The sequence below is a fragment of the Microcaecilia unicolor genome, chromosome 1 (assembly GCF_901765095.1).
Source record: "Microcaecilia unicolor chromosome 1, aMicUni1.1, whole genome shotgun sequence".
NCBI classification, from domain to species: domain Eukaryota; kingdom Metazoa; phylum Chordata; class Amphibia; order Gymnophiona; family Siphonopidae; genus Microcaecilia; species Microcaecilia unicolor.
Window position 1 is genome coordinate 748,805,215 of NC_044031.1, and position 26,587 is coordinate 748,831,801.

The window sequence follows — 26,587 nt, forward strand, 5'->3', positions numbered from 1 at the left end:
TTCTTTGCAGCCTGCGTAGATTCCGTTGCAATAATCTGCATGGCTTAGGACCATTGATTGTATTAAGTATCGAAAAGTTGCTCTTGGGACTTTTCCTCCAGGAATTTGTCCAAACCTTTTTTAAACCCAGATACGCTAACCGCTGTTACTACATCCTCCGTCAAAGAGTTCCAGAGCTTAACTATTCGTTGTGTGAAAAAATATTTCCTCCTGTTTGTTTTAAAAGTATTTCCATTTAACTTTCTTGAGTGTCTCCTAGTCTTTGTTCTTTTGGAACAAGTAAACAATCGATTGACTTCTACTCATTCTGCACCACTCATGATTTTGTAGTCCTCAATCATATCTCCACTCATCCGTCTCTTTTCCAAGCTGAAGAGCCCTAACCTCTTTAGCCTTTACTCATACAAGAGGAGTTCCATCCCCTTTATCATTTTTGTCTCTCTTCTTTGAACCTTTTCTAATTCCGCTGTATCTTTTTTTTGAAATACAGCGACAGACCTGAACGCAGTAAGCAAGGTGAGGTTGCACCATGTAGTAATAGAGGCATTATAGTATTCTTGGTCTTATTTACCATCCCTTTCCTAATAATTCCTAAATCCTGTATGCTTTTTTGGCTGCTGCCACACAATGGGCAGAAGATTTCAGTGTATTGTCTGCAATGACACCTAGATCTTTTTCTTGGGTGCTGACCCCAAGGTGGACCCTACCATTAGGTAACTATGATTTGGATTTTCCTTCCCAGTGTGCATCACTTTGCATTTGTCCACATTAAATTTCATCTGCCATTTGGATGCCCAGTCTTCCAATTTCCTAAGGTCTTCCTGCAGTATTTCACAGTCCACATGTGTTTTAACAACGTTGAAAAGTTTTGTGTCGTCTGCAAATTTAATCACCTCACTTGTCATTCCGATTTCCAGATCATTTATAAATATGTTAAATGGCACTGATCCCAGTACAGATCCCTGCGACACTCCACTATTCATCTTCCTCCATTGAGAGAAATGGCCATTTACCTCTACTCTCTGTTTTCTGTCCAGTATTCAATTCCTAATCCACAACAGAACATTGCCTCCTATCCCATGACTCTTTAATTTTCTCAGGTGTCTCTCATAAGGAACTTTGTCAAAAACATTCTGAAAATTTAGCTATGCTACATCAACCACAAGACTGGTTCATCGAGTACCTCACGAAACACATCACTTACACGTTTGAAAGAGTTCAGTTTCCAACAGACAGAGACGACATAGCACTTGCACCTAACCCCAGAAACACCACCAGCAAGATCAAGTGATATCACAAATTATAGACCAGTAGACTCAATACCACTACTGACCAAAACAATGGGAGGTCTAGTAACACAGCAACTAATGGAATACTTGACAAAATTCTCAATTCTTCATAAATTCCAAACAGATTTCAGACCACAACACAGCACTGAAATGGTCATAACCACCCTGATGATAAAATTCAGACTCATAATATGCCAAGGACAAAACGTTATTACTACTACAATTCGACATGTCAAGTGCGTTTGACCTAGTAGACCACACCACACTGACAGTGCTCGACAACATAGGAATCAGCGGTGCAGTGGCAACATGGTTCAATGACTTCCTAAAGACCAGGTCCTACATTGTAAAGATGTCCAATCAGACATCAGCCTCATGGATCTCTGAGTGTGGGGTACCACAGGGATCGCCAATATCACCAATGCTGTTCAACGTAATGATGGCGCCACTCAAAGAAACACTGGAATTAATGGGTTTCAACACATTTATATATGCAGATGACATCACCATCTTCATACCTTTCCAAAATAATATCACAAACATACAGGACAAAATAAAAAAAAGGATTGGACCTCATGGGAGAATGGACAACAACTTTCAAACTCACTGAACAGAGACAAAACCAAATTCCTAATACTATCCAGCCCACACAACCCCACATCCTACCACAAATTCACAACTGACCAACAAATATACCACATCGAAACACATCTTAAAATACTAGGAATCATTCTTGATAAACACCTAACACTGGACAATTAAATATCAGCAGTAACATCAAAATGCTTCAGAACACTATGGAAATTGAGACGAATAAGAGACTATTTCCCTAGACAATCTTTCCGAATACTGGTCCAATCAACGATACTATTGCAACTAGACTACTGCAATGCAGCATATGTGGGGTGCATGGAAAACACACTAAAATAGCTGCAAACAGTCCAAAACACGGCAGCAAGATTTTCAAGAAATCGAAATATGAAAGAGCAACCCCTTCTTGAAACACTACATTGGCTACCAGTCAAGGCAAGAATATTTTTCAAAGCGAGCACCCTGATTTTCAAGATACTGTTTGGAATGGCACCCGAATATATGCTTAACATGATTGAACTATCCTCAAGAAATGCCAGCTCAGAAACTACCTACTCCAACATCTACCCAACTGTAAAAACACCATCTACAAAAGTATCTACACAGCAGGATTTATTTATCTGGGTTCCAAATGGTGGAACCAAAAACCATAAGAAGCATCACAAATCTCCTTCAATTCAGAAAAGAAACGAAAACCTACCTCTTCAAAAAAATTCTACAGCTAATCACAAAGATATCATCGCTTTCCTTTCAAATCTACCTTTTCAAAAACTATATGAATAAATATCACTAAAACTCTACAATTGAACGCAAAAGCTGCCACTACCTTTTCCACTTCAAATCTATCTCTTCAAAAACTCTATGAATAACCACACAAACTATAGATGCCTTCTCAACACTGCACAACACTATTGTAACTCCACCAAAATGTAAATTGTAAGCCACTTTGAGCCAAAACTTGTTTTTGGATAATAGTGGGATATAAGAATGCATAATGTCATTGATTTGATTAAAGCCATATAGTTGTAACAATATGAAAATAGTCATAAATCTCATAAGAGTGGCTAATTCTGTTACATGTCTAACTTCTTACTTTGACATGATATTTTATCGTCTTATATTTTGAAAACTTTAGATATATTTCATAGGAGATTTTGTACAGAACATTAGCTATTAATGATATTTGTTTGTCTTTCACATGTAATGTAAGACAGATTAAGTTCTAAGAAGGAAAATACACAGTTTCCAAAAAAACAAAATTGGTGTTCTTCAGAATTTGTCTAAAAACATTGTGCTGCCACAGCAAACCAGCTGCAGCCTCTTGTCAGTTTGTAGAGAAGATATAAGGTAGTGAAATCATGCATTTTAATGAACATATTTTTGGCACCTTGTATCAGTTATCAAGTACTGCCCAGCTGCAAAAGTTGTTTGCAGGACTATTTTTTATCTTTATTCAAGGTTCAGAGTTGATCAGTCTTTTTCCATGGAGATTTCTGTGATTCTGGACAGAAAGTTGTCATAGTGCTTTCAGCTTCCATTTGCCTTTTTTAAATTTAATGTCAAATTTACAATGCTCAAGCATAACACTTAGTAGATAACATTAGTGCAGTACATAGGTAAAATAAAGTTATAAAGTGGCAACTGGAACGAACGTCAGTCTAACCTTCTGGACTTTATATCTACCATCTGTGTATCCAAACCTAACATCATAGTCTTAGGTGACATAAACCTTCACCTGGAAGACACCAACTCTACCAATGCACGAGATTGCAAGGATTTTCTCCACACTTGTGATCTCATATTGACCCATCAGAATTTTGGCAACAGATATATGACAATGAATGGAAAGGTTGTACGGATTCCACACATTACCTCTCTAACTGGGACGATAGATGCAGTAGCGTATTGGACGAAATAGCTCCCTTTAGTACAAGAATTTCACAAAGACAAAATGTTATCCCATGGTTCAATGATGAACTAAAAAAACTCAAAACACTAACCAGAAAGCTCGAACGAGCATGGAAAAAATCAAAAGATAAGCATACACTTAATGCATGGAAACAAACACAGAGAAAATACAAATATACAATAAGACGAACTAGAAGATCCTATTACAAATGTAAAATAGGACTAGACTACAAAGATTTGAAGAAACTATTTCAAGTAGTAGACAAGCTACTAGATACCACTCAATTCACAGCAACTAACACAGACATTCCATCTGCAGATGAACTTGCCATCTGCTTCAAGGAAAAAATAATAAAATTACGTAATACACTTCCTCAATACAACATTGACTTTGATTACTTCTTCAATGGACTGAATCCAAACTATGAAGAATACCCAGCTGACCGTTGCTGGTCTAAATTTGCTCTTATCACTGTTGAATCTGTTACCCAAGCGATTCGAAAATTCTCCAATACACATTGTAAATTGGATGCTTGTCCCAGTTACCTACTTAAATCCGCCCCCCAATTGCTTCATTGAAGATCTTCTTATCTAAATTATATGCTCCAACAAGGTCTCTTCACCGAGAAACAAGGCAACATCCTACTCACCCCATTATCGAAAGATATAAAGAAAAAATCGAACGACCTTACCAATTATCGCACAGTTGCATCCATTCCTCTAGTAGTTAAAGTGATAGAGAGCATGGTGACCAAACAGCTTAGGGATTATATGGACAAGTTCTCATTCCGCCCCTTACATAGTACTGAAACTGTATTGGTCATTTCTGGCTAAATTCAAGCATGAAATTGCAATCGGTAATAGTATACTCCTCCTCCAATTTGACATGTTGAGCGCATTTGACATGATAAACCATAATATACTTTTACGTTTACTTGATCACTTCGGGATTGGAGGATATATACTGAATTGGATCAAGGGTTTCCTAATCACCAGAACATACCAAGTTAAATCAAAAACAAACATCTCACCACCGTGGAAAGCACATTGTGGAGTACCTCAAGGTTCCCCATTATCATCAATACTCTTCAATATAATGATGTCCCCTCTGGCCAAATTCTTATCCAGTCAAGGTCTTCACCTGTTCATTTATGCAGACGATTTCACAATTTACATCCCTTTCAGACACGACCTTTCTGAAATCACCAACGATATCATGTGAAGTCTGAACATCATGGACTCATGGGCAGACTCATTTCAATTGATCCTTAAGCAATACTAAAGTATATTGCTCGTTATTCTACTACCTTGCCTTACTATTATTATGTTACCCAAGATCCTTAAGCAACACTAAATGTATATTTTCTTTAGATTATCTATTACTGTTATCTATTACTATTATCATGTTACCCAAGATCCTTAAGCAATAATAAATGTATATTTTCTTATGGATTTCCACTATTCACAATGTAATGTAAGCCACATTGAGCCTGCAAAGAGGTGGGAAAATGTGGGGGTACAAATGCAATAAATAATAAATAAATAAATAAACTCACCTTTGACCTGTTTATTCATACCTTCAAAGAAATGAATCAAATTGGTGAGGCATGCTTAGCTTGGCTGAACTCATGCTGACTTTCATTAAACCATATTTCTATGTGTTCTGTAATTTTATTCTTTATAAGAATTTCCACCATTGTACCTGGCAGTGATGTCAGGCTTACTGGTCTGTAATTTCCTGGATCACTCTTGGAACCCTTTTTAAAAATCAGCATTACATTGGCCACCCTCCAATCTTCAGGTGCTATGGACAATTTTAACAGGTTACAGATTACTAACAGCAGATCAGCAGTTTCATGTTTGAGTTCTTTTAGTACCTTCAGATGCTTGCCTTCCAGTTCAGGTGATTTAGTGTTGATTTGGCTCAGTATATCTTCCAGGTTCACCGTGTCATCATCCTTAAAAAACATTTCTGGTACAGAGAGATCTCTTACATCTTCTTCAGTAAAGACCGAAGGAAATAATTCATTCAGGGGCCCTTTTACTAAGCCGCATAGGCACCTACGTGTGCCTAATGCGTGCCAATTTGGAACTACCACCCGGCTACCACTTGACCTGGGCGGTAATTTAATTTTTTTACACGCACCCACTACGCATGCCAACTGGGTGGTAATCGGCATTGTACGCGCGCTGACGATTACAGCCTGGTTAACGCATGAGATCTTACTGCTAAGTCAATGGGTGGTGGTAAGGTCTCAGGCCCAAAATGGACGCGTGCCGATTTTCATTTTGTCACAAGTCCATTTTCAGCCAAAAAAAAGCCTTTTTTGCAGATGTGCTGAAAAATGAACCTGTTCGCGTCCAATAAACGTGTCTACACCAGCGCAGGCCACTTTTCAGCACACCTTAGTAAAAGGACCCCTTAGTCTCTCTGCTATGGCTTTGTCCTCCCTGAGTGCCCCTCTTGCTCCTTCAAGATCTAATGGTCCCATGGATTCCCTCGCAGGCTTTTTGCTTCTGATGTACCTGAAAAAGTTGTTACTGTGAGTTTTTGCCTCTGCAGCAAGTTTCTCTTCATATTCCTTTTTAGCCTTCTTTATCAATACATTGCATCTAACTTGCCAGTGCTTATGTTGCTTCTTATTTTCTTCATTTAGGCCCTTTTTTCCATTCTTTGAAGGACTTTCGTTTGACTCAAATAGCCTCTTTCACTTCACCTTTTAACCATGCTGGCTGTCGTTTGCTCTTCTTTCCTTTTTTTTAAATATGTGGAATGCATCTGGTCTAAGCTTCTGAGATAGTATTTTTAAACAACATCCATGCCTGATTTAATGTCCTAACTTTTGCAGCCGATCCTTTTAGCATCTTGTTAACTATTTTCTTCATTTTATCATAGTCATGCTGCTACGGTAGATTTCTTTATGGCTTCATTCCAGATGGTAGCTCAAACTTGATCATGTTATGATCACTGTTTCCCAGTGGATCCAACACCGTTACCTCTTATACTATACCCTGCATTCCATTAAAAACTAGATCTAAAATGACTCCCTCTCTTGTTGGCTCCTAGACCAGTTGCTCCAAGAAGCAGGCCTTTATTACATCTAGGAATTTTGTCTCCCTGGCACTCCTGATTTAACATTATCCAGTCAATTTGGGGGTAATTGAAATCATCCATTATTATACTGTTGCCCAATTTGCCAACTTTCCTAATTTCTGTAAACATTTCTTCATCTGTCCATTCTGTCCTGGCGGATGGTAGTACAGCCCTACAAGAATACTTCTTCCTTTTCCACGTGGAATTTCTATTCAGAATGATTCAACCTTCATTTGAGAGGTGCCCAGTGGATTCTGGCTTCCCAGTGGTCTCAAGCCACTAGGAACCTAGTGGAAGTCATACGAGTTCCTCCAGAGCTTGTTCAGTCCTTCCTCTGTTGGATAATTTGGCCCTGTTTGACCACTGGATTCAAATTCCGAATTTCACCTCCTCAAAAACATGTTGAGAACGGATGCATCCAATTTGGTTAATTAAACTGAAAATATCTTGGATGTATATTAATCATGCTAACACTTTCTGCCACATTTGTGGTGAGTTCTTTGTGCTTTCAAACAGAAGAAATCCACTGGTGAAGGCGGACTGTGAACTGTATTTTGGATGTAAAGTTGGTGATCAAACAAAAGCTTAGCTCCCCATATTTGTTGTGTTTGTGTTTTGGTTTAAGGAGGCCATCTCATCAGTGTGTATTTAAGGGTTGGGAGGTTTCCACTGTTCAGAAAGCTCATTCCATTGAGGGGCAAGCGATCTTTTTGGTGGGAGGAGGGTGAGTATGGCCTTATTCCTTCTCAGGAAATTTGCAGGACAGCCTCTTGATCTTCATTGCATTCCCTTGTGAAGCACTATTGCTTCGATGAGCTAAGATGTTAGAGGGTTGAGCTGTGGGATTGTCAGTTTCCTACCTATAGATAATACTAGTCTGGAAGGATGCTAAGGAAGGAGAAATTAGATCTTCCTTGCTGATTTTCTTTCCTTTAGTCCCTCTAGACTAGTTCAGAACTCTTATGAGAACAGTCTCTCTCAAGTTTAGCAGACAGAAGCATTTAAAAAAAAATGAGATTTGACACAATTTGAAGGTAGGAGGTTGGTCTCATTTATCTCCATCTCTTAATTTGGCAGCAGATTGGAAATTTGATTGTGGCTGCAAGTTTCTGTTGCAAGTTTTTTCCTAGTTGTAAGGGGTTGATTTGTTTAGCTTCAGGTATCTTGCTTTGGTACAAAAATACTGACTGGTTGTGGAATGCACAAGATACTTGTAGGATCACTTGAAACCAGTAGTTCTCAGTCTCCATCTGCTGGTTAGAAGTGTGTATACCCGTGTGTCTGGATTGATCTGGAGGGAGCAAAGGAAAGAAAACTAGCAGGTAAAGTCTAATTTCTCCTTTCCTTATGTTGACAGCTGTTGGAGCTTTGACTACAGTGTATGCCACTGAAGCAAATGGAAACCCCACTGCTGACTTTGACCCTGAAAAGGAGGAAGGGGAAACTCAGTACCTCATCAAATGGAAAGGCTGGTCTTACATTCACAGCACGTGGGAGAGCGAGGAGTCTTTGCAGCAACAGAAAGTGAAGGGCTTGAAAAAACTGGAGAACTTCAAGAAAAAGGAGGAAGAAATAAAACAATGGTATGAGTCTGATTTCTAGATATAGTCTGATCTTTTACTTTTCAATAACTGGCTATTTTGGTACCAAGATGCAGGAAATATTTTTTTGCCTATAGGTTCAAAAACATATGCATCATTTGAGGTCCTCTTTTCATATATGTAGCAATAATGAGTGGATATTTGTCAAGTTAGCTGGAACTTGGTGATCTTACTAAGAATGAAGAGGCAATGTTTTTATCGTTTTAATTTTACCTTCCAGGAAAGGTACCAGCTACAACAGTGAGTTTCAGAGATGTGCTTTTAAATATGCCAATTTATGCTATTTGCTGTGAATAATAATCTTGTAGTGCTGAAATGTGCTCAACACTGTACAGATATGTACAAGGTGTTCCCTGCTTGAGGGTGTTAAGTCTGGTCAAGGCACATAAGACAAATAGGAGGTTTCAGAATATATTACAGTTAACATGATGATAATCAACAGGACTGTAACCAGAAAGAGTCGGCGTTTAAACACTTAATCTAAAAAAGTTGAGCTTTCAAGTAGGGTGTAATATAACTAGAAATAAGGCATTATACACTGGCTGTTCCACACATATGGTGTAACAAAATGAAAAGACAGGAGCTGATGATGGAGGATGGCAGGGATAAGAGCTCTTGCCCAATGAATGGAGGTCACAAGAAGGAGCATAGGGGACCTTATCAAGGAGAAATAAAAAAAAAAATAATAAAACTTGAACTGTATGGAGACGTGGATGGGGAGCCAATATTGTGATAAGAAAAGAGGGGTTGCATGGTCATAGAAACCTTGGAGGAAGATTATTAGTACTGATAAATTTCGGATGGACTGTAATGAAGAGAGATCATTCTCTGGGAGACATGTTTGGTTTTTATGTTTATTCAGTTTCTTAATATACCGCTCCTCTGTCTCATAACTGGAGCGGTTTACAGTTTAAATGGAATCAGTAGGAAAGAGCTACTTTCACAGGAGAAAGATAAATAGGAAAAAGGGAAGAGAAGAAGGGTCATAATGAAAAGGGAGGTAAGACTCTGAGAGAAGTTCTGTCTGCCACATCTAATGAGAGGTATGCCGCATTTCAGCTGCTGATCTCGGAAAGTCAAGAGAAAAGAGGAGTGTTTTTTTTTCTCTTTTCAATTAAGCCTTAAACCGAGGTGTAGGACAACTCACTGCAGTAATAGTTGGTAATGAGAGAAAGAAAACACATTTTAGCAGTGTTTTGGACTTGTTTAGAATAGGAGAGAGATTTACCCAAAATTAGCAGACTGAGGGAACTAGGAGAATTTCGATGTTGTCCAAAGAGATAGAAAGAGAAGGAAAGGAATGAGAGGTTTGAAGTTCATGATACAAGAAGAGGTCAATTTTAAGCAGAATGTCTGCCAAATAATTTGAAATGTCTAATTGAGACATTTCAGATTTGTACATTTAGCAGCACTGTGCATATAGTAGGTGCTACTGAATGTATAGTATACTTCCTTATTCTCCGAGGACAAGCAGGCTGCTTGTTCTCACTGATGGGTGACGTCCACGGCAGCCCCTCCAATCGGAAACTTCTCTAGCAAAGTCCTTTGCTAGTCCTCGCGCGCCCGCGCGCACCCGTCTTCCCGCCCGAAACCGGCTCGAGCCGGCCAGTCTTCTTTTGTCCGCACTCGGTATGGTCGTGTTTCGCCGTGTCGAGCCCCGGAAAGTCGACCTCGCGCGTCCAAATTTATTTTTGACGTGTTTTTTCTTCGGAAAAAGTCTTTAAAGTGTCGGGAAGTTCTTCGGAAACCCCTCCCGGGTTTCAGACCAACCCCTTCCCGTACTTCCAGCTTTTTGCCCCGATAAGTTTTCTTTCGTCGTCGGGGTAGGCCTCTTTTCGGCCTCGGTCGAGATTTTCTCCCTTCTAAATTTTTTGGTGCTCTTTTTCCGTCATTTCGGATTTTGATTTCGCCGGCGTGATTTTTCCACCCATGACATCGAAGCCTTCCAGCGGCTTCAAGAAGTGCACCCAGTGCGCCCGGGTAATCTCGCTCACTGATAGACACTCGTCGTGTCTTCAGTGTCTGGGGGCCGAGCACCGCCCTCAGAACTGTAGTCTGTGTTCCCTGCTTCAAAGGCGGACTCAGGTAGCGAGATTAGCCCAGTGGAACGTGTTGTTCTCGGGCTCTTCGTCGGCATCGGCACCGGGATCTTCGAGTGCATCGACGTCGTCAGCGTCCAGACCATCTTCCTCGGCCGCCACTGTATCGAGTGCATCGAGGCATCGGGCCTCTGCATCGGCGCCAAGGTATCGGGCGACTGCATCGACGTCGGTGGTACCGGGACCTCGTCTGCTGATGTCGTCGGACGGTGGTGCATCGTCAGGAGTGCAGGTGAGGGCTGTCCATTCCCCTGCTGGTGGCGGTGAGCCTTCGGGTGGGTCTCCTCCTACCCTGAGGGCTCCTGCGGTACAGCCCCCCCGAGACCGACCTCCTTCGGCCTCGGCCCCGAGGAAGCGACGGCTGGATTCTACGTCCTCCTCGTCGGTGCCGTGGAGCTCCGGTGACATGCTTCGGAAGAAGTCGAAGAAGCATCGACACCGGTCGCCTCCCCGCGTCGGCAACCGAGAGCTCTGGGTCGCCGAGGGAGTCGGCACCCAGCAGGCATCGGCACCGAGAGGACCGCTCACCCTCTGTTCAGGAGGTGTCGATGCGCTCCACTCTGGACAGCCCGGAACAGCCTCCTCGCCCGGAACAGGTTCTGACGTCGACGCCTGCATCGACCTCTTTGCCTTTCTCTGCAGCCGCTCTGAATGAGAGCCTCTGGGCCGTTCTCCCAGAGATTCTGGGAGAGCTGTTGCGCCCTTCCCCTCTGGTACCGGCGGTGCTTGCGCCTCCGGTACCGTCGAGCGTGGCGCCGGCTGGCCCATCGCCCGGGGTGAGGTCCCCGACGTCGGTACCGCGTGCGGTGCCGACTGCGGCCACCTCCCAGGAGGCTCCCCGACTACGTCGGCGGAGGGAGCTTCGCCGATGCGGGCGAGGGAGTCTACCTCTCGACGCCCCATCGTGGACGTGGCTCCACGGAGTCGAGCCGGGCGAGGTTGCAGACACAGGTTCGTGAACTTGTGTCTGACACCGAGGGTGAGGCCTCGTGGGAGGAAGAGGAAGACCCCAGATATTTCTCGGACGAGGAGTCTGAGGGTCTTCCTTCTGATCCTACTCCCTCTCCTGAAAGGCAGCTTTCTCCTCCTGAGAGTCTGTCTTTCGCTTCCTTTGTCCGGGAGATGTCTACGGCCATCCCCTTCCCGGTGGTTGTGGAGGACGAGCCCAGGGCTGAAATGTTTGAGCTCCTGGACTATCCTTCTCCACCTAAGGAAGCGTCCACTGTTCCCTTGCACCATGTCCTAAAAAAGACATTGCTTGCGAACTGGACCAAGCCACTAAGTAATCCCCACATTCCCAAGAAGATCGAGTCCCAGTACCGGATCCATGGGGACCCAGAGCTGATGCGCACCCAGTTGCCTCATGACTCTGGAGTTGTGGATTTGGCCCTAAAGAAGGCTAAGAGTTCTAGGGAGCATGCTTCGGGGCCCCCGGGCAAAGACCCTAGAACCTTAGACTCCTTTGGGAGGAAGGCCTACCATTCTTCTATGCTCGTGGCCAAAATTCAGTCGTACCAGCTCTACATGAGCATACATATGCGGAACAATGTGCGGCAGTTGGCGGGCTTGGTTGATGCTCTTCCCCCTGAGCAGGCCAAGCCTTTTCAGGAGGTGGTCAGGCAGCTGAAGGCGTGCAGAAAATTCCTGGCCAGAGGGGTGTATGACACCTTTGATGTTGCGTCCAGGGCCGCTGCTCAAGGTGTGGTGATGCGCAGGCTCTCATGGCTGCGTGCCGCCGACCTGGAGAATAGACTCCAGCAGCGGATTGCGGACTCGCCTTGCCGTGCGGATAACATTTTTGGAGAGAAGGTCGAACAGGTGGTAGAGCATCTCCACCAGCGGGACACCGCATTCGACAAGTTCTCCCGCCGGCAGCCTTCAGCATCTACCTCTACAGGTAGAAGATTTTTTGGGGGAAGGAAGACTGTTCCCTATGCTTCTGGTAAGCGTAGGTACAATCCTCCTTCTCGACAGCCTGCGGCCCAGGCTAAGCCCCAGCTGTGCTCGCTCTCGTCAGCAGCGTGCGCCTCAGCAAGGCCCGCGGCTCCCCAGCAAAAGCAAGGGGCGAGCTTTTGACTGGCTCCAGCAGAGCATAGCCGACATCCAAGTGTCAGTGCCGGGCGACCTGCCAGTCGGGGGGAGGTTGAAAGCTTTTCACCAAAGGTGGCCTCTCATAACCTCCGACCAGTGGGTTCTTCAAATAGTCCGGCAAGGATACACCCTCAATTTGGCCTCAAAACCTCCAAATTGTCCACCGGGAGCTCAGTCTTACAGCTTCCAGCACAGGCAGGTACTTGCAGAGGAACTCTCCGCCCTTCTCAGCGCCAATGCGGTCGAGCCCGTGCCATCCGGGCAAGAAGGGCTGGGATTCTATTCCAGGTACTTCCTTGTGGAAAAGAAAACAGGGGGGATGCGTCCCATCCTAGACCTAAGGGCCCTGAACAAATATCTCGTAAAAGAAAAGTTCAGGATGCTTTCCCTGGGCACCCTTCTCCCCATGATTCAGCAAAACGATTGGCTATGCTCTCTGGACTTGAAGGATGCCTACACACACATCCCGATACTGCCAGCTCACAGACAGTATCTGCGATTTCAGCTGGGCACACGTCACTTCCAGTACTGTGTGCTACCCTTTGGGCTCGCCTCTGCGCCCAGGGTGTTCACAAAGTGCCTAGCTGTGGTAGCAGCGGCACTTCGCAGGCTGGGGGTGCACGTGTTCCCATATCTCGACGATTGGCTGGTGAAGAACACATCCGAGGCAGGAGCCCTGCAGTCCATGCAGATGACTATTCGCCTCCTGGAGCTACTGGGGTTTGTGATAAATTATCCAAAGTCCCATCTTCTCCCAGTGCAGAAACTCGAATTCATAGGAGCTCTGCTGGATTCTCGGACGGCTCGCGCCTATCTCCCAGAGACGAGGGCCAACAACTTGTTGTCCCTCGTCTCGCGGGTGCGAGCGTCCCAGCAGATCACAGCTCGGCAGATGTTGAGATTGCTGGGCCACATGGCCTCCACAGTTCATGTGACTCCCATGGCCCGTCTTCACATGAGATCTGCTCAATGGACCCTAGCCTCCAGTGGTATCAGGCTGCTGGGGGTCTGGAAGACGTGATCCACCTGTCCACGAGTTTTCTCGAATCCCTGTATTGGTGGACAATCTGGTCCAATTTGACTCTGGGACGTCCTTTCCAAATTCCTCAGCCACAAAAAGTGCTGACAACGGATGCGTCTCTCCTGGGATGGGGAGCTCATGTCGATGGGCTTCACACCCAAGGAAGCTGGTCCCTCCAGGAACGCGGTCTACAGATCAATCTCCTGGAGTTGCGAGCGATCTGGAACGCTCTGAAGACTTTCAGAGATCGGCTGTCCCATCAAATTATCCAAATTCAGACAGACAACCAGGTTGCCATGTACTATGTCAACAAGCAGGGGGGCACCGGATCTCGCCCCCGTGTCAGGAAGCCGTCAGCATGTGGCTCTGGGCTCGCCGTCTCGGCATGGTGCTCCAAGCCACATATCTGGCAGGCGTAAACAACAGTCTGGCCGACAGACTGAGCCGGATTATGCAACCTCACGAGTGGTCGCTCAACTCCAGGGTGGTGCGCCAGATCTTCCAAGCGTGGGGCACCCCCTTGGTGGATCTCTTCGCATCTCGAGTGAACCACAAAGTCCCTCAGTTCTGTTCCAGGCTTCAGGCCCCCGGCAGACTGGCATCGGATGCCTTCCTCCTGGATTGGGGGGAGGGGCCTGCTGTATGCTTATCCTCCCATTCCTCTGGTGGGGAAGACTTTGTTGAAACTCAAGCAAGACCGAGGCACCATGATTCTGATTGCTCCTTTTTGGCCGCGTCAGATCTGGTTCCCTCTTCTTCTGGAGTTATCCTCCGAAGAACCGTGGAGATTGGAGTGTTTTCCCGACCCTCATCACGCAGGACGAAGGGGCTCTTCTGCATCCAGCCTCCGGTCCCTGGCTCTCACGGCCTGGATGTTGAGAGCGTAGACTTTGCCTCTTTGGGTCTGTCAGAGGGTGTCTCCCGCGTCTTGCTTGCTTCCAGGAAAGATTCCACTAAGAGGAGTTACTTCTTTCTGTGGAGGAGGTTGCCGTCTGGTGTGACAGCAAGGCCCTAGCTCCTCGCTCTTGTCCTACACAGACCCTGCTTGAATACCTTCTGCACTTGTCTGAGTCTGGTCTCAAGACCAACTCTGTAAGAGTTCACCTTAGCGCAATCAGTGCATACCATTACCATGTGGAAGGTAAGCCGATCTCAGGACAGCCTTTAGTTGTTCGCTTCATGAGAGGTTTGCTTTTGTCAAAGCCCCCTGTCAAGCCTCCTACAGTGTCATGGGATCTCAATGTCGTTCTCACCCAGCCTGATGAAACCTCCTTTGAGCCACTGAATTCCTGCCATCTGAAGTACTTGACCTGGAAGGTCATTTTCTTGGTGGCAGTTTACTGTCAGCTCGTAGAGTCAGTGAGCTTCAGGCCCTGGTAGCCCAGGCCCCTTACACCAAATTTCATCATAACAGAGTAGTCCTCCGCACTCACCCTAAGTTCTTGCCAAAGGTCGTGTCGGAGTTCCATCTGAACCAGTCAATTGTCTTGCCAACATTCTTTCCCCGTCCTCATTCCTGCCCTGCTGAACGTCAGCTGCATACATTGGACTGCAAGAGAGCATTGGCCTTCTATCTGGAGCGGACACAGCCCCACAGACAGTCCGCCCAATTGTTTGTTTCTTTTGATCCCAATAGGAGGGGAGTGGCTGTAGGGAAACGCACCATATCCAATTGGCTAGCAGATTGCAAATTTCTTCACTTACGCCCAGGCGGGGCTGGCTCTTGAGGGTCATGTCACGGCTCATAATGTTAGAGCCATGGCTGCGTCGGTAGCCCACTTGAAGTCAGCCTCCATTGAAGAAATTTGCAAAGCTGCGACGTGGTCATCTGTCCACACATTCACATCTCATTACTGCCTGCAGCAGGATACCCGACGCGACAGTCGGTTCGGGCAGTCAGTTCTTCAGAACCTGTTTGGGCTTTAGGATCCAACTCCACCCCCCGAGGGCCCTGTTTGTTCTGTTCCAGGCTGCACTCTCAGTTAGTTGGTAAATTTTTTAGGTCAATCTCAGTTATGTCCTCGCCGTTGCGAGGCCCAATTGACCACGGTTGTTGTTTTGAGTGAGCCTGGGGCTAGGGATACCCCATCAGTGAGAACAAGCAGCCTGCTTGTCCTCGGAGAAAGCGAATGCTACATACCTGTAGAAGGTATTCTCCGAGGACAGCAGGCTGATTGTTCTCACAAACCCGCCCGCCTCCCCGTTGGAGTTGTGTCTTCCCTTGAAGTGTATTGTCTTGCTACATACTGGACTGGCCGGCTCGAGCCGGTTTCGGGCGGGAAGACGGCCGCGCATGCGCGGTGCGCGCGAGGACTAGCAAAGGACTTTGCTAGAGAAGTTTCCGATTGGAGGGGCTGCCGTGGACGTCACCCATCAGTGAGAACAATCAGCCTGCTGTCCTCGGAGAATACCTTCTACAGGTATGTAGCATTCGCTTTGTCCTGCTAGATCAGTCCAGACCAGTGGGTTAGGTCACCCCACTAGCAGATGGAGTTATAGAACAATACAGTTTTCCAGTAAAATCTCTGGTATAAGAATAGGTACAGCTAGTCTTTATTTCTTTACCTCCAGCAGGTGGTGGGGTTGGACTGGTGTAGCTGTTTGTTTGTTTTTCCTTCTGGTTGTGGCCCAACTCACTTGGTGCCTCAGCTGCCTGAGTTATGCCTGGTTTTCCTGTGGCTAAGCCAGACATGTGAAGGTCAGTTCTATTACTAGGCACCTGCACAGCATCAGACATTATTCTGTAAGGGCACATGCAAGTGTTATAGGGTGAGTGAGGGCATTTAATTATGCACGTAACTTACAGAATAGTGTAAGTTATGCACTTTCTTGCTGTATTTAGTGATCTGCAGTTAGGCCAGGGTCTATGGCTGGTATTATTCTGGGCACCTGAATGTAAGATGCGCTAATACAGGGTTAGGCTGGTATTCTATACTAGAATCTGGGTGCCTAGATACTGTTATAGAATAGGCTCTCCTCTGACCGAATTAGGGTGCCTTCAATAAGTGTCCACTTATAGACTTGTTACCATAAACTGTATGTATAGTGTCTGAAGATCGGCACTTATGCCTATCATATCTATCTCAGGCTGCATCCCTGGAATACCCAGAACCATGCCCCTTTTGTTCCACATACATTGTCGGATGTATAGAGGCTAATTCTGTAAAATAGGCACTAACTTATGCACCAATTATATATGTAATATTTAGCATATCAACATATACGCACATATGTGTACAAATATTCTCATAAATGCCGAAAATCCACCTAACACTATTCTGTAAATACGTACTTACATAGTGTGTATTTTGCAGGTAGGTGTACACATGGGACGGCACTCCCACTTAAGGGTATGACTTACAGAATACTATAAGTTACGAGCAAACACTTAAGCTACCTCTATGGCTGGCATACTTGCAATATACCCAGTTATGTTATTATCCTATAAAGAGATGCCTACTTTCCTTTAAGAAATATCTCCTTTCAGGTGTTATAGAATTTTCCCCATAATGGATTATGGGCTGGATTCAGTAAATGGTGCTCAAAATCCAGCAACAAAAAAATCAATACTGAATGGTGTTCTATAATGGGCGCTCCAGGATGGGCACCATTAACTTTCGGTGTGAGGCGTTACAGCAGCTGAAACCAGGTGTGAATCCCAGCATGCAAGTTGGCTGCAGATCCTCACTGTTCTGTAACACTGTGCACATATTAAGGGAACACCCATGTTTTCCCCCCACCCCCCAAATCATTACGCTCCCTTTGCAGATCTGCACAGAAACACTTAGGTGCTATTCTATAAATGGGCACTTAAACGTGCCTTATGTCTGTTAGAATGCTTTTTCCATGCCGAAAGCTCTGCGTGGAAGTGGTGCCTAACATTAGGCACCATGTATAGAATTCCCCTGTATGTGCCTAGTATTAGAGGACCAATTCTATAAAACAGTTGCTAACATTTATCTGGTCATTACACGTGTAAATGTTTAGAATAATGTCATTTAGGTGTCTGTGATGCTCATAAGTGCATAAATGCAAGAAATCTACCTAAACATTCTGCAAATTCCCACTTAGCTTACGTAGAGTGTATTTGCAATGACGTTTGTATGCATGGGCGGGACTCCAGTGCATATAAACAATAGAATTCTGTACTTGCATACTGCCTGCATTCAGAGGCTAACACATCTTTTGTAGCACCCCTCTAGACTGGCACAGATGGGTTATGCACTTCTACCAGCAGATGGAGATTGAGATATATTGAACGAGAGGACATGAAATGAGATTGAAGGGGGCAGACTCAAAAAAGATGTCAGGAAGTATTTTTTCAGAGAGAGAGTGGTGGATTCTTGGAATGCCCTCCTGCGGGAGGTGGTGGAGATAAAATGGTAACGAATTCAAACATGCGTGGGATATACATAAAGGAATCCTGTGCAGAAGGAATGGATTCTCAGGAGCTTAGCCGAAATTGTGTGGCGGGGTTGGTGGTTGGGAGGCGAGGATAGTGCTGGGCAGACTTATACGGTCTGTGCCAGAGCCAGTGGTTGGAGGCGGAACTGGTGGTTGGGAGGCGGAGAATAGTGCTGGGCAGACTTATACAGTCTGTGCCAGAGCCGGTGGTGGGAGGCGGGGCTGGTGGTTGGGAGGAGGGGATAGTGCTGGGCAGACTTATATGGTCTGTGCCCTGAAAAAGAGAGGTACAAATCAAGGTAAGGTATACACATATGAGTTTATCTTGTTGGGCAGACTGGATGGACCGTGTAGGTCTTTTTCTGCCGCCGCCGTCATCATCTACTATGTAGTACACTGAACTTCCAGTAAGCTTATAAGTGGGCTGTGCAGTCTACTTTCAGTCTCAGCAGCTGGTAGGAGTGGTGGTAAGTCTGTGCAGCTCCTTTGGTTTCACGTAATAAAAAAACAAAAAAAAGTGAGACCACAGGAAGAAGTGGTGTGGGTTTCTTTTTTGTGTCGCAAGCCAACTTAAAACAAAACAAACCCTGGTGTTCTTGAGACCTATTCATGCCTACTGGACAGGGACCGAGTCCCATGGGGGTCTCTGAAGCCCCGGGGATGCCACTTCTGGCCACTGAGTCCCTTCCCCCTCATGGTAATCTCTTTTGGAACTACCGTGCCTAATTCCTCCATTCCCCTTTGCTGCTCTTGGACACAGGGAGTGAGAGGGGTCTGCCTACAGCCTTTCCCTTTGCTGGTCCGGTAGTGGTTTTCCACCTGCAACAGATTTTCAAGTGCAAAGCTACTCACCAAAACGCAACCAAGAAAAAAAGAAACTGGAAACGGTGCTGTTTCTGAGGGAGAGGGCTCAAGCATGCTGTGTTTTCCCCAGCTATGGTACCGCTTGGTGGTTACATAACATAAGAACATAAGAATAGCTATGGTCCATCTAGTCCAGTATCCTACTTCCAGCAGTGGCCAATCCAGGCCACAAGTACCTGGCAGAAACTCAGTAGCAATATTCCATGCTACCAATCCCAGGCCAAGCAGTGGCTTCCCCCATGTCCATCTCAATAACAGACTATGGATTTTTCCTCCAGGAATTTGTCCAGACCTTTTTTAAACCCAGATACGCTAACCACTGTTACCACATCCTCTTGCAATGAGTTCCAGGACTTAACTCTTCTTTGAGTGAAAAAAATATTTCCTCCTATTTGTTTTAAAAGTATTTCCATGTTATTTCATTGAGTGTCCTCTGGTCTTTGTACTTTTTGAAGGAGGTAGCATAGCTTAGGGAGTATCATCATCTTCATACTTCTAGTTCTCAGCCATGAGAGAAAATGCCCAAGCCAGGCCTCTAGATTAGAGTCCACCCTCTTGAGCAGTAGTCTATAATTTAAGATCATACAAGGAATGTCAACTTGCCTGATCTGCATTCCCAAGTACTATATACTCTCCTTTGCCCACCTAAAGACAAACGAGCCCTGTAGTCTCTCTGCCTCTTGAGGCAACAGAGGAATATTTAGAATTTCAGACGTAGTCATATTAACTTTGAATTTCATAACTTGCCCATAGTCCACAGAAAATAAGATATCCGTAAAAAGTGATATCTGACATTGTTTATTGCCAGCCTGTATGCCCCTTTTTTCATCATTAGCTTGAACTCTAGCAACAATTCAAAAAACAGATAGAGGAGGCCACTTAGTGAGCCAGCTAAAATTAGACAGCATTTTGTTCAAGTTTATTACTTTCTATATAAAAGTGAAAGTAATGGAGAAGTAGAACTAGTGTATGACTACTTGGGAGATACCCTTCTAGTAAGATTAACTGAGGGGGAGCAGGAAATCTTAGACAAAGAAATTACAGAGGCTGAAATTTGGTGGGCTATCAGGTCTTTGAAGTCTTCCAAAGCCCCTGGCTTGGATGTCTTTACTAAGGGTTTTTACAAAAGGTTTACTGGGTCCTTGATACAGCCTTTGCAAACATCGTTTAACTTAGTGCTGCAAGGTGGATAGTTGGTCCTGTCTGTGCTAGCGGTAAGAATATTGGTCTTTCCTGAAGGGGGTAAATACCCATCAATCTGTGCTCACCCCATCTTTCTGTTAAATGTTGATATAAAATTACTGGCCAAAATTAAGGTTAAATGCAATAATATGCTGCCTAGTGCATGCAGATCAATTGGGCTTTATGCCTAGCCAACAGTTATTAAGAGGGTCTTGAACCTTATATGGCATGCCAAGAAGGTCAAGGTGCCATCATTGCTGCAGTCAGTGGACAGAGAGAAGGTGTTTGACAAAGTGGGGAATTTTATTTAAGTTATTGGGGGAAATGGGGTTTGGACCCAACTTTGTACACTGAATTTGAGCACTATATTGGGATTCACAGGTCTTTGTTAGGGTATAGTGGAGTGGAGGAATAGTCTAGTGGTTACTGCAGTGGACTTTGATCCTGGGGAACTGGATTAGATTCCTACTGCAGCTCCTTGTGACTCTGGGCAAGTCACTTAACCCTCTATTGCCCTGTATATAGTATGTAAACCGCTTTGAATGTAGTTTCAAAAACCACAGAAAGGCGGTATATGAAGTCCCATTCCCTTTCCCTAAATGAAGGCTTCTGTGAAACCTTTGGGCTTGTATGGGAGGTGGGGTACCATCTGTCACCCTTGTTTACTTGAGTATTAGTGACTGGCTATCAAAAGTTACAGAAGAAACTCAGAGGGAGTACTGGACGGTTGGGTGTCTGCCATTGGTGTACTTTTGTAGACTTACTGGAGAAACCTCAAGTGGACTGGTTGACCTGAGAGAGCGGGAGATTTTAGTGGGTGAAGAAGCTTACTTCATTCTGCCGTTTGAAGGGCAGTATAATACGACACACAAAAATGACTTGACTGTTCATAAGTTTAGTTTCATTTAATAACAGATCTTCTTAATCTCCCCTCTCTAGGTTAGCCAAGGTATCGCCAGAAGATATAGAGTACTACAGCTGTCAGCAAGAGCTGGCATCACAGTTAAATCAGCAGTACCAAATTGTGGAGAGAGTGATAGGTAAGTGTTAACAGCACAAGGTTTGAAAATACATGAAAACTCAAAAGCCTCTATACATTTGGGAGTTATCTGTGAGTATTCTACAGTTGCAGCCATTAAATACCACGTCATTCAGTGCAGTAAGAGTGGTATCTATAGAGTGTGATAGAATTCTAAAACGTGTACTGCAGATTGTTGCTTAAGGGAAGGGATTTGAGGTTTGGCTCATACCTTTTTCAGTTGTAGCTCAAGTTGAGTAACATTCAGGTATAGTAGAAATTTTCCTGTTTTTGGAAACCTGTTTAAACAAGAATAGATTGAAGCTCAGTATTGGAAAGACTGAAGTGCAGTGGGTTGGGTGATCCTCTGTGTCTATGGTGCTGAATTCACTAAACATACTAGGAAATTTGATATCACCTATTGAGGGTGTTTGCAGTATAGGTGTGATACTGGACTCACAAATGCGGATGTGGTACAAGCTAAGGCTGGCTTAGTAACTTAGGTCTTTCCTGCGAGCCCAGGATTTTTGTGTGCTCATCTGTATATGACAATTTTCAAGTGATCTGGACTACTGCAATGCAGTTGATCTTGGGCTCCTAATGGTTAGTACATCGGGCTTTGATCCTGGCAAGCTGGGTTTAATTCCCACTGCAGCTCCTTGTGACCTTGGGCAAGTCACTTAACGCTCCATTGCCCCAGGTACAAAAAAAAAAAAAAACAGATTGTGAGTCCTGTAGGGACAGAGAAAGTACCTTGTATTTGTTCATACCGGAATCTGTTAACGCCGTTTAAGGTACTATGTAAGCCACATTGAGCCTGCAAAAAGGTGGGAAAATGGGGGATACAAATGTAACAAATAAATAAATAAATGATTAGTAGTAGTAAGTTGCAGAACAAGCTCTAAATGTATCCAGAATTTAGCAGCCATTATAATTACACATAGGAAGTATAAGAACAGAGCTACTCCATTATTGTATTGTCTGTATTAGCCCAACACAAAAATTCCAGAGCGAACAACCAATGAAGGAGAGAGCTCCTGGTTTGCCTCTCTGTTGGATTGTTTACATTGGCTCCTGTTGGAATCTCATGTTAAATTTATTTAATGTTTGGCCTTTTAAGACATTTAATGCTGTTGGCCCAGTATATTTATATTTAACGGATAAATTAGTTAGGTATTGTTAAAGGAGAACGATGCATTCTTCCTCACATTATATCTTGGCTTTATCAGCGGGGAAGGTATTTTTCCAGATGATAATCCAAGATCGTAGTGTTTCTGGAGCTATCCCTTAAAAAATGAAAGGGTCCGCTGGTGGAGTGAAGAGATATAGAGGTGGTCTAGAGCAGCAGTGACTCCTAGTGATACCTTGTGAGTTCTTTTGTATTTTCAGATGATGAATGTGCATATACAACAGACTCGCACATTCACCCAGGAAAATAGGATACAATAGATACCTTATGCCAGCAGAATTATTAGCGCTCACAGCTTCTGGTTACAGATAGAAGGTACTCATTGCAATCTCTTGCCTCTCTTGAACTGGGAAGCGGCATGAAGGGTCTGGACTGCAGAGACTTATGGCTGTATCTCCATAGTTCACAGAGATGGAATATCAGAGCAAAAAGCTGAAGAAAAAAAAAAGCTTGGAAGTATCAGTGCTTAGTGCTGTTATACTCCTGCTTTGCCTAGCCCCAAACTCTTTTAGGCAGCAACAAGCCTTGAACCACAAGGTTTATAACTTTTTTTGGAAGATAGCCTGGAATAACATACATATACTCAGAAAGCGAAGTTGCTTACCTGTATCATAGATTCTGTATGGACTGCAGGATAAATCAGCCACAAATATGGGTTAATGTTATCCTGAAGGCTGCAGACTGGATCCTCTCTCCCAAAGCCCAGAAGACAGAAAAAGCTCTCTGGGCATGTGTGAGTGCTCCCTCTTTAGCAACCAACGCCCCCCCCCCCCCCCCCCTCAGTCTGCTCTATAGCTAAGGATAGCTTCAATCGTGAGGGGAGGTAGGAAGGTTGTGTGTCTGATTTATCCTGCTGTCCATGGAGAACCTATGTTATAGGTAAGCAACTTCATTTTCTCCATGGACAAGCAGGATATAATCAGCCACACATATGGGTAGGTCTCAAGCTGAGGGAGCAAGGGTACTTATGACTCTACTATATTCAGCAAACCCTAGCAACCCAGGTGTTACGCTGTGGTAGGTTGAAGGTAAGGTCAATGGAAATGAGTGGCCATAGAGCATGGACTGCCATGTGAAGAAGAAAATGTACTGGAGAGGTCATGTAAATGAACCAAAGAAAAGTGAAAGGAGATGAGATGGAGGTAAAATGAGCAGAGTTAAGAGTATTCTGTTATTTCAAACTATAAATTAAAAGAGAATTAATGTTGATGCATTGTGGAGTTGGAAATGTAAGAGCAGTAGATTTGGCCCTGGACCCCCCTGCCAACGACCCTCTCAACTCCCCCTCCCGCCGTCAACCTGCCGTCGCTGTCTGCTACCTTTGCTGGCGGGAGACCCCAACCCCCACCAGCTGAAGTCTTCTTGCTTCGTTTGGTTTCTGAGTCTGTCTGACGTCCTGCACATACACAACGTGCAGGACGTCAGACTCACAGAAACAGAACAAAGCCATGCGATCTGCAGGGCTTCATTCTATTTCTGTGAGTCTGACATCGTGCAGGACGTCAGACAGACTCAGAAACCAAACGAAGCAAGAAGACTAAGGCTGGCGGGGGTTGGGTTCCCCTGCCAGCAAAGGTAGGCACGACATCACGGCGAGGGCGGACGGGGGGTCGTCAGCGGGCAGGCCACAGTTGTTGGAGGTGGTTCTGGCGGCGGCAGCGGGTGTCGGCAATGGGGGGGGGGAGGGCTAAAATGTGCACACCTCAGCTCTGGACCCCCCTTAATGGCGAAGTCCAGATACACCCCTGATTCAACCTCTTTAAAATATGCACATGTACTGTTTTGCTTTATTTTCTGTTAACCTACTGATATAATAGGTCTTTTTTTGTTTTTAGTTTATTGGTTTTATTTTAGATTTTGAAAATGTTTGACAATTTATTGGTTATACTGTATGGTGCTTGTTCATTTCTTATAAATATATATATGACTTTTGTATTATTCTAAAACCTTATAAATAAAGACTTAAAAAAAAAAGTTACTAAATACCTTGTTTTCTGTGGTTACACCTAGCTGTGAAGACCAACAAGTCTGCCTCTGGCCACGCTGACTTTCCAGGTAATTTTCACAGTTTAAAATGTTACTTTGTATTTGCAAAGGGTGAAGTCCAGTCCAGATAGAAACTTTGGGTTATATGGCTGCATGTTTGTACATTACATCATTCAGTTTTCTTGGCTGAGTCAAAAGTTATGGTCATGGAAAATGGAATAGTAACATAGATGACAGCAGAGAAAGACATGTACGGTCCATCCAGTCTGCCCAACAAGATAAACTCATATGTGCTACTTTGTGTGTACCTGACCTTGATTTGTATCTGCCATTTTCAGGGCACAGACCGTAGAAGTCTGCCCAGCACTAGCCCTGTCTCCCACCACAGGTGCTGCTACCCAATCTCCGCTAAGCTTCTGAGGATCCATTCCTTCTGAACAGGGTTCCCTTATGTTTATCCCATGCATTTTTGAATTCCGTTACCATCTCCACCACCTCCCGTTGGAGGGCATTCCAAGTATCCACTACTCTCTCCGTGAAAAAATACTTCCTGACATTTTTCTTGAGTCTGCCCCCCTTCAATCTCATTTCATGTCCTCTAGTTCTACCACCTTCCCATCTCCGGAAAAGGTTCGTTTGCGGATTAATGCCTTTCAAATAGTTGAACATCTGTATCATATCACCCCTGTTTCTCCTTTCCTCCAGGGTATACATGTTCAGGTCATCAAGTCTCTCCTCATACGTCTTGTAACGCAAATCCCATACCATTTTTGTAGCTTTTCTTTGCACAGCTTCAATTCTTTTTACATCCTTAGCAAGATACGGCCTCCAAAACTGAACACAATACTCCAGGTGGGGCCTCACCAACGACTTGTACAGGGGCATCAACATCTCCTTCTGCTTGTCACACCTCTTTCTATACAGCCTAGCAGTCTTCTGGCTATGGCCACCGCCTTGTCACACTGTTTCGTCACCTTCAGATCCTCAGATACTATCACCCCAAGATCCCTCTCCCATCTGTACATGTCAGATTCTTATCGCCTAACACATACTTTTCCCGTAGAGTTCTATTCCCTAAGTGCATCACTTTGCATTTCTTTGCATTGAATTTTAGTTGCCAAACCTTAGACCATTCTTCTAGCTTCTGCAGATCCTTTTTCATGTTGTCCACTCCCTCCTGGGTGTCCACTCTGTTACAAATCTTGGTATCATCCGCAAAAAGGCAAACTTTACCTTCTAACCCTTCGGCAATGTCACTCACAAATATTTTGAACAGATTCAGCCCCAGCACTGATCCCTGAGGCACTCTGCTGCTCGCCTTTCCCTCATCCGAGCGAATTCCATTAACCCCCACCCTCTGGCATCTGTCCGTCAACCAGTTCCTAATCCAGTTCACTACATTGGGTCCTATCTTCAGCCTGTCAAGTTTATTCAAGAGCCTCCTGTGGGGAACCGTGTCAAAAGCTTTGCTGAAATCTAAGTAGATTACGTCTACAGCACATCCATGATTCAGTTCTCTGGTCACCCAGTCAAAGAATTCAGTGAGATTCGTTTGACACGATTTACCTTTGGTAAAACCATGTTGTCTCGGATCTTGCAACTTATTGGCTTCTAGGAAATTCACTATCCTTTCCTTCAGCATCGCTTCCAATAACAGAAGTGAGGCTTACTGGCCTGTAGTTTCCAGCTTCTTCTCTATCACCACTTTTGTGGAGAGGGACCACATCCGCTCTTCTCCAATCCCACGGAACCTCTCCCGTCTCCAAGGAATGTGTGGCTTGAAATCAGCTCAACATTACAGAGCAATCAATTTAGCTTTTTTGTATTTGTTGGGGCATAAAAATGAGGGATTGAGTTTTTTTTTTAATACACTGTAGTTGCAAAAATCATAACCTCATGATCTGAAGTTATAAAGGTCAATAGTCAAATGCCATGGTCAGTGGGTTTTTTTCCTCAAATGCCAGTTGCAGTTTTCAAATATTTTACATATGTTCAGTGCTGCTGTTTATAGAAGCAGCGGCGCTGAATATATGTAAACAGTGGTGACCTAGGCTTCTGTATGGATAGTTGTCAATGTTCATCTGTGTATCTGTATGAATAAATTTAAGACATTTTGCTGGCCTAAAATTATACGTATAGCTATATGGATTATGGCTGATTATTGCTGGCTATCTATAGACATGGATGGAATGGCGACATGATGGCATCATCGAAGGCGACTAACGCCTCACGGTACTATGTAAGCCACAT

General features: G+C 44.4%; 1 protein-coding gene across 1 annotated transcript in view; it reads left to right on the forward strand.

Moving 5' to 3' along the window:
• CHD2 (chromodomain helicase DNA binding protein 2) overlaps positions 1-26,587 on the forward strand; it is a 434,678-nt gene that overhangs the window by 220,702 nt on the left and 187,389 nt on the right. Inside the window, 3 exon segments of the mRNA XM_030189719.1 lie at positions 8,240-8,465; positions 21,084-21,184; positions 24,362-24,406. Coding sequence (XP_030045579.1) covers positions 8,240-8,465; positions 21,084-21,184; positions 24,362-24,406 — 372 coding nt within the window.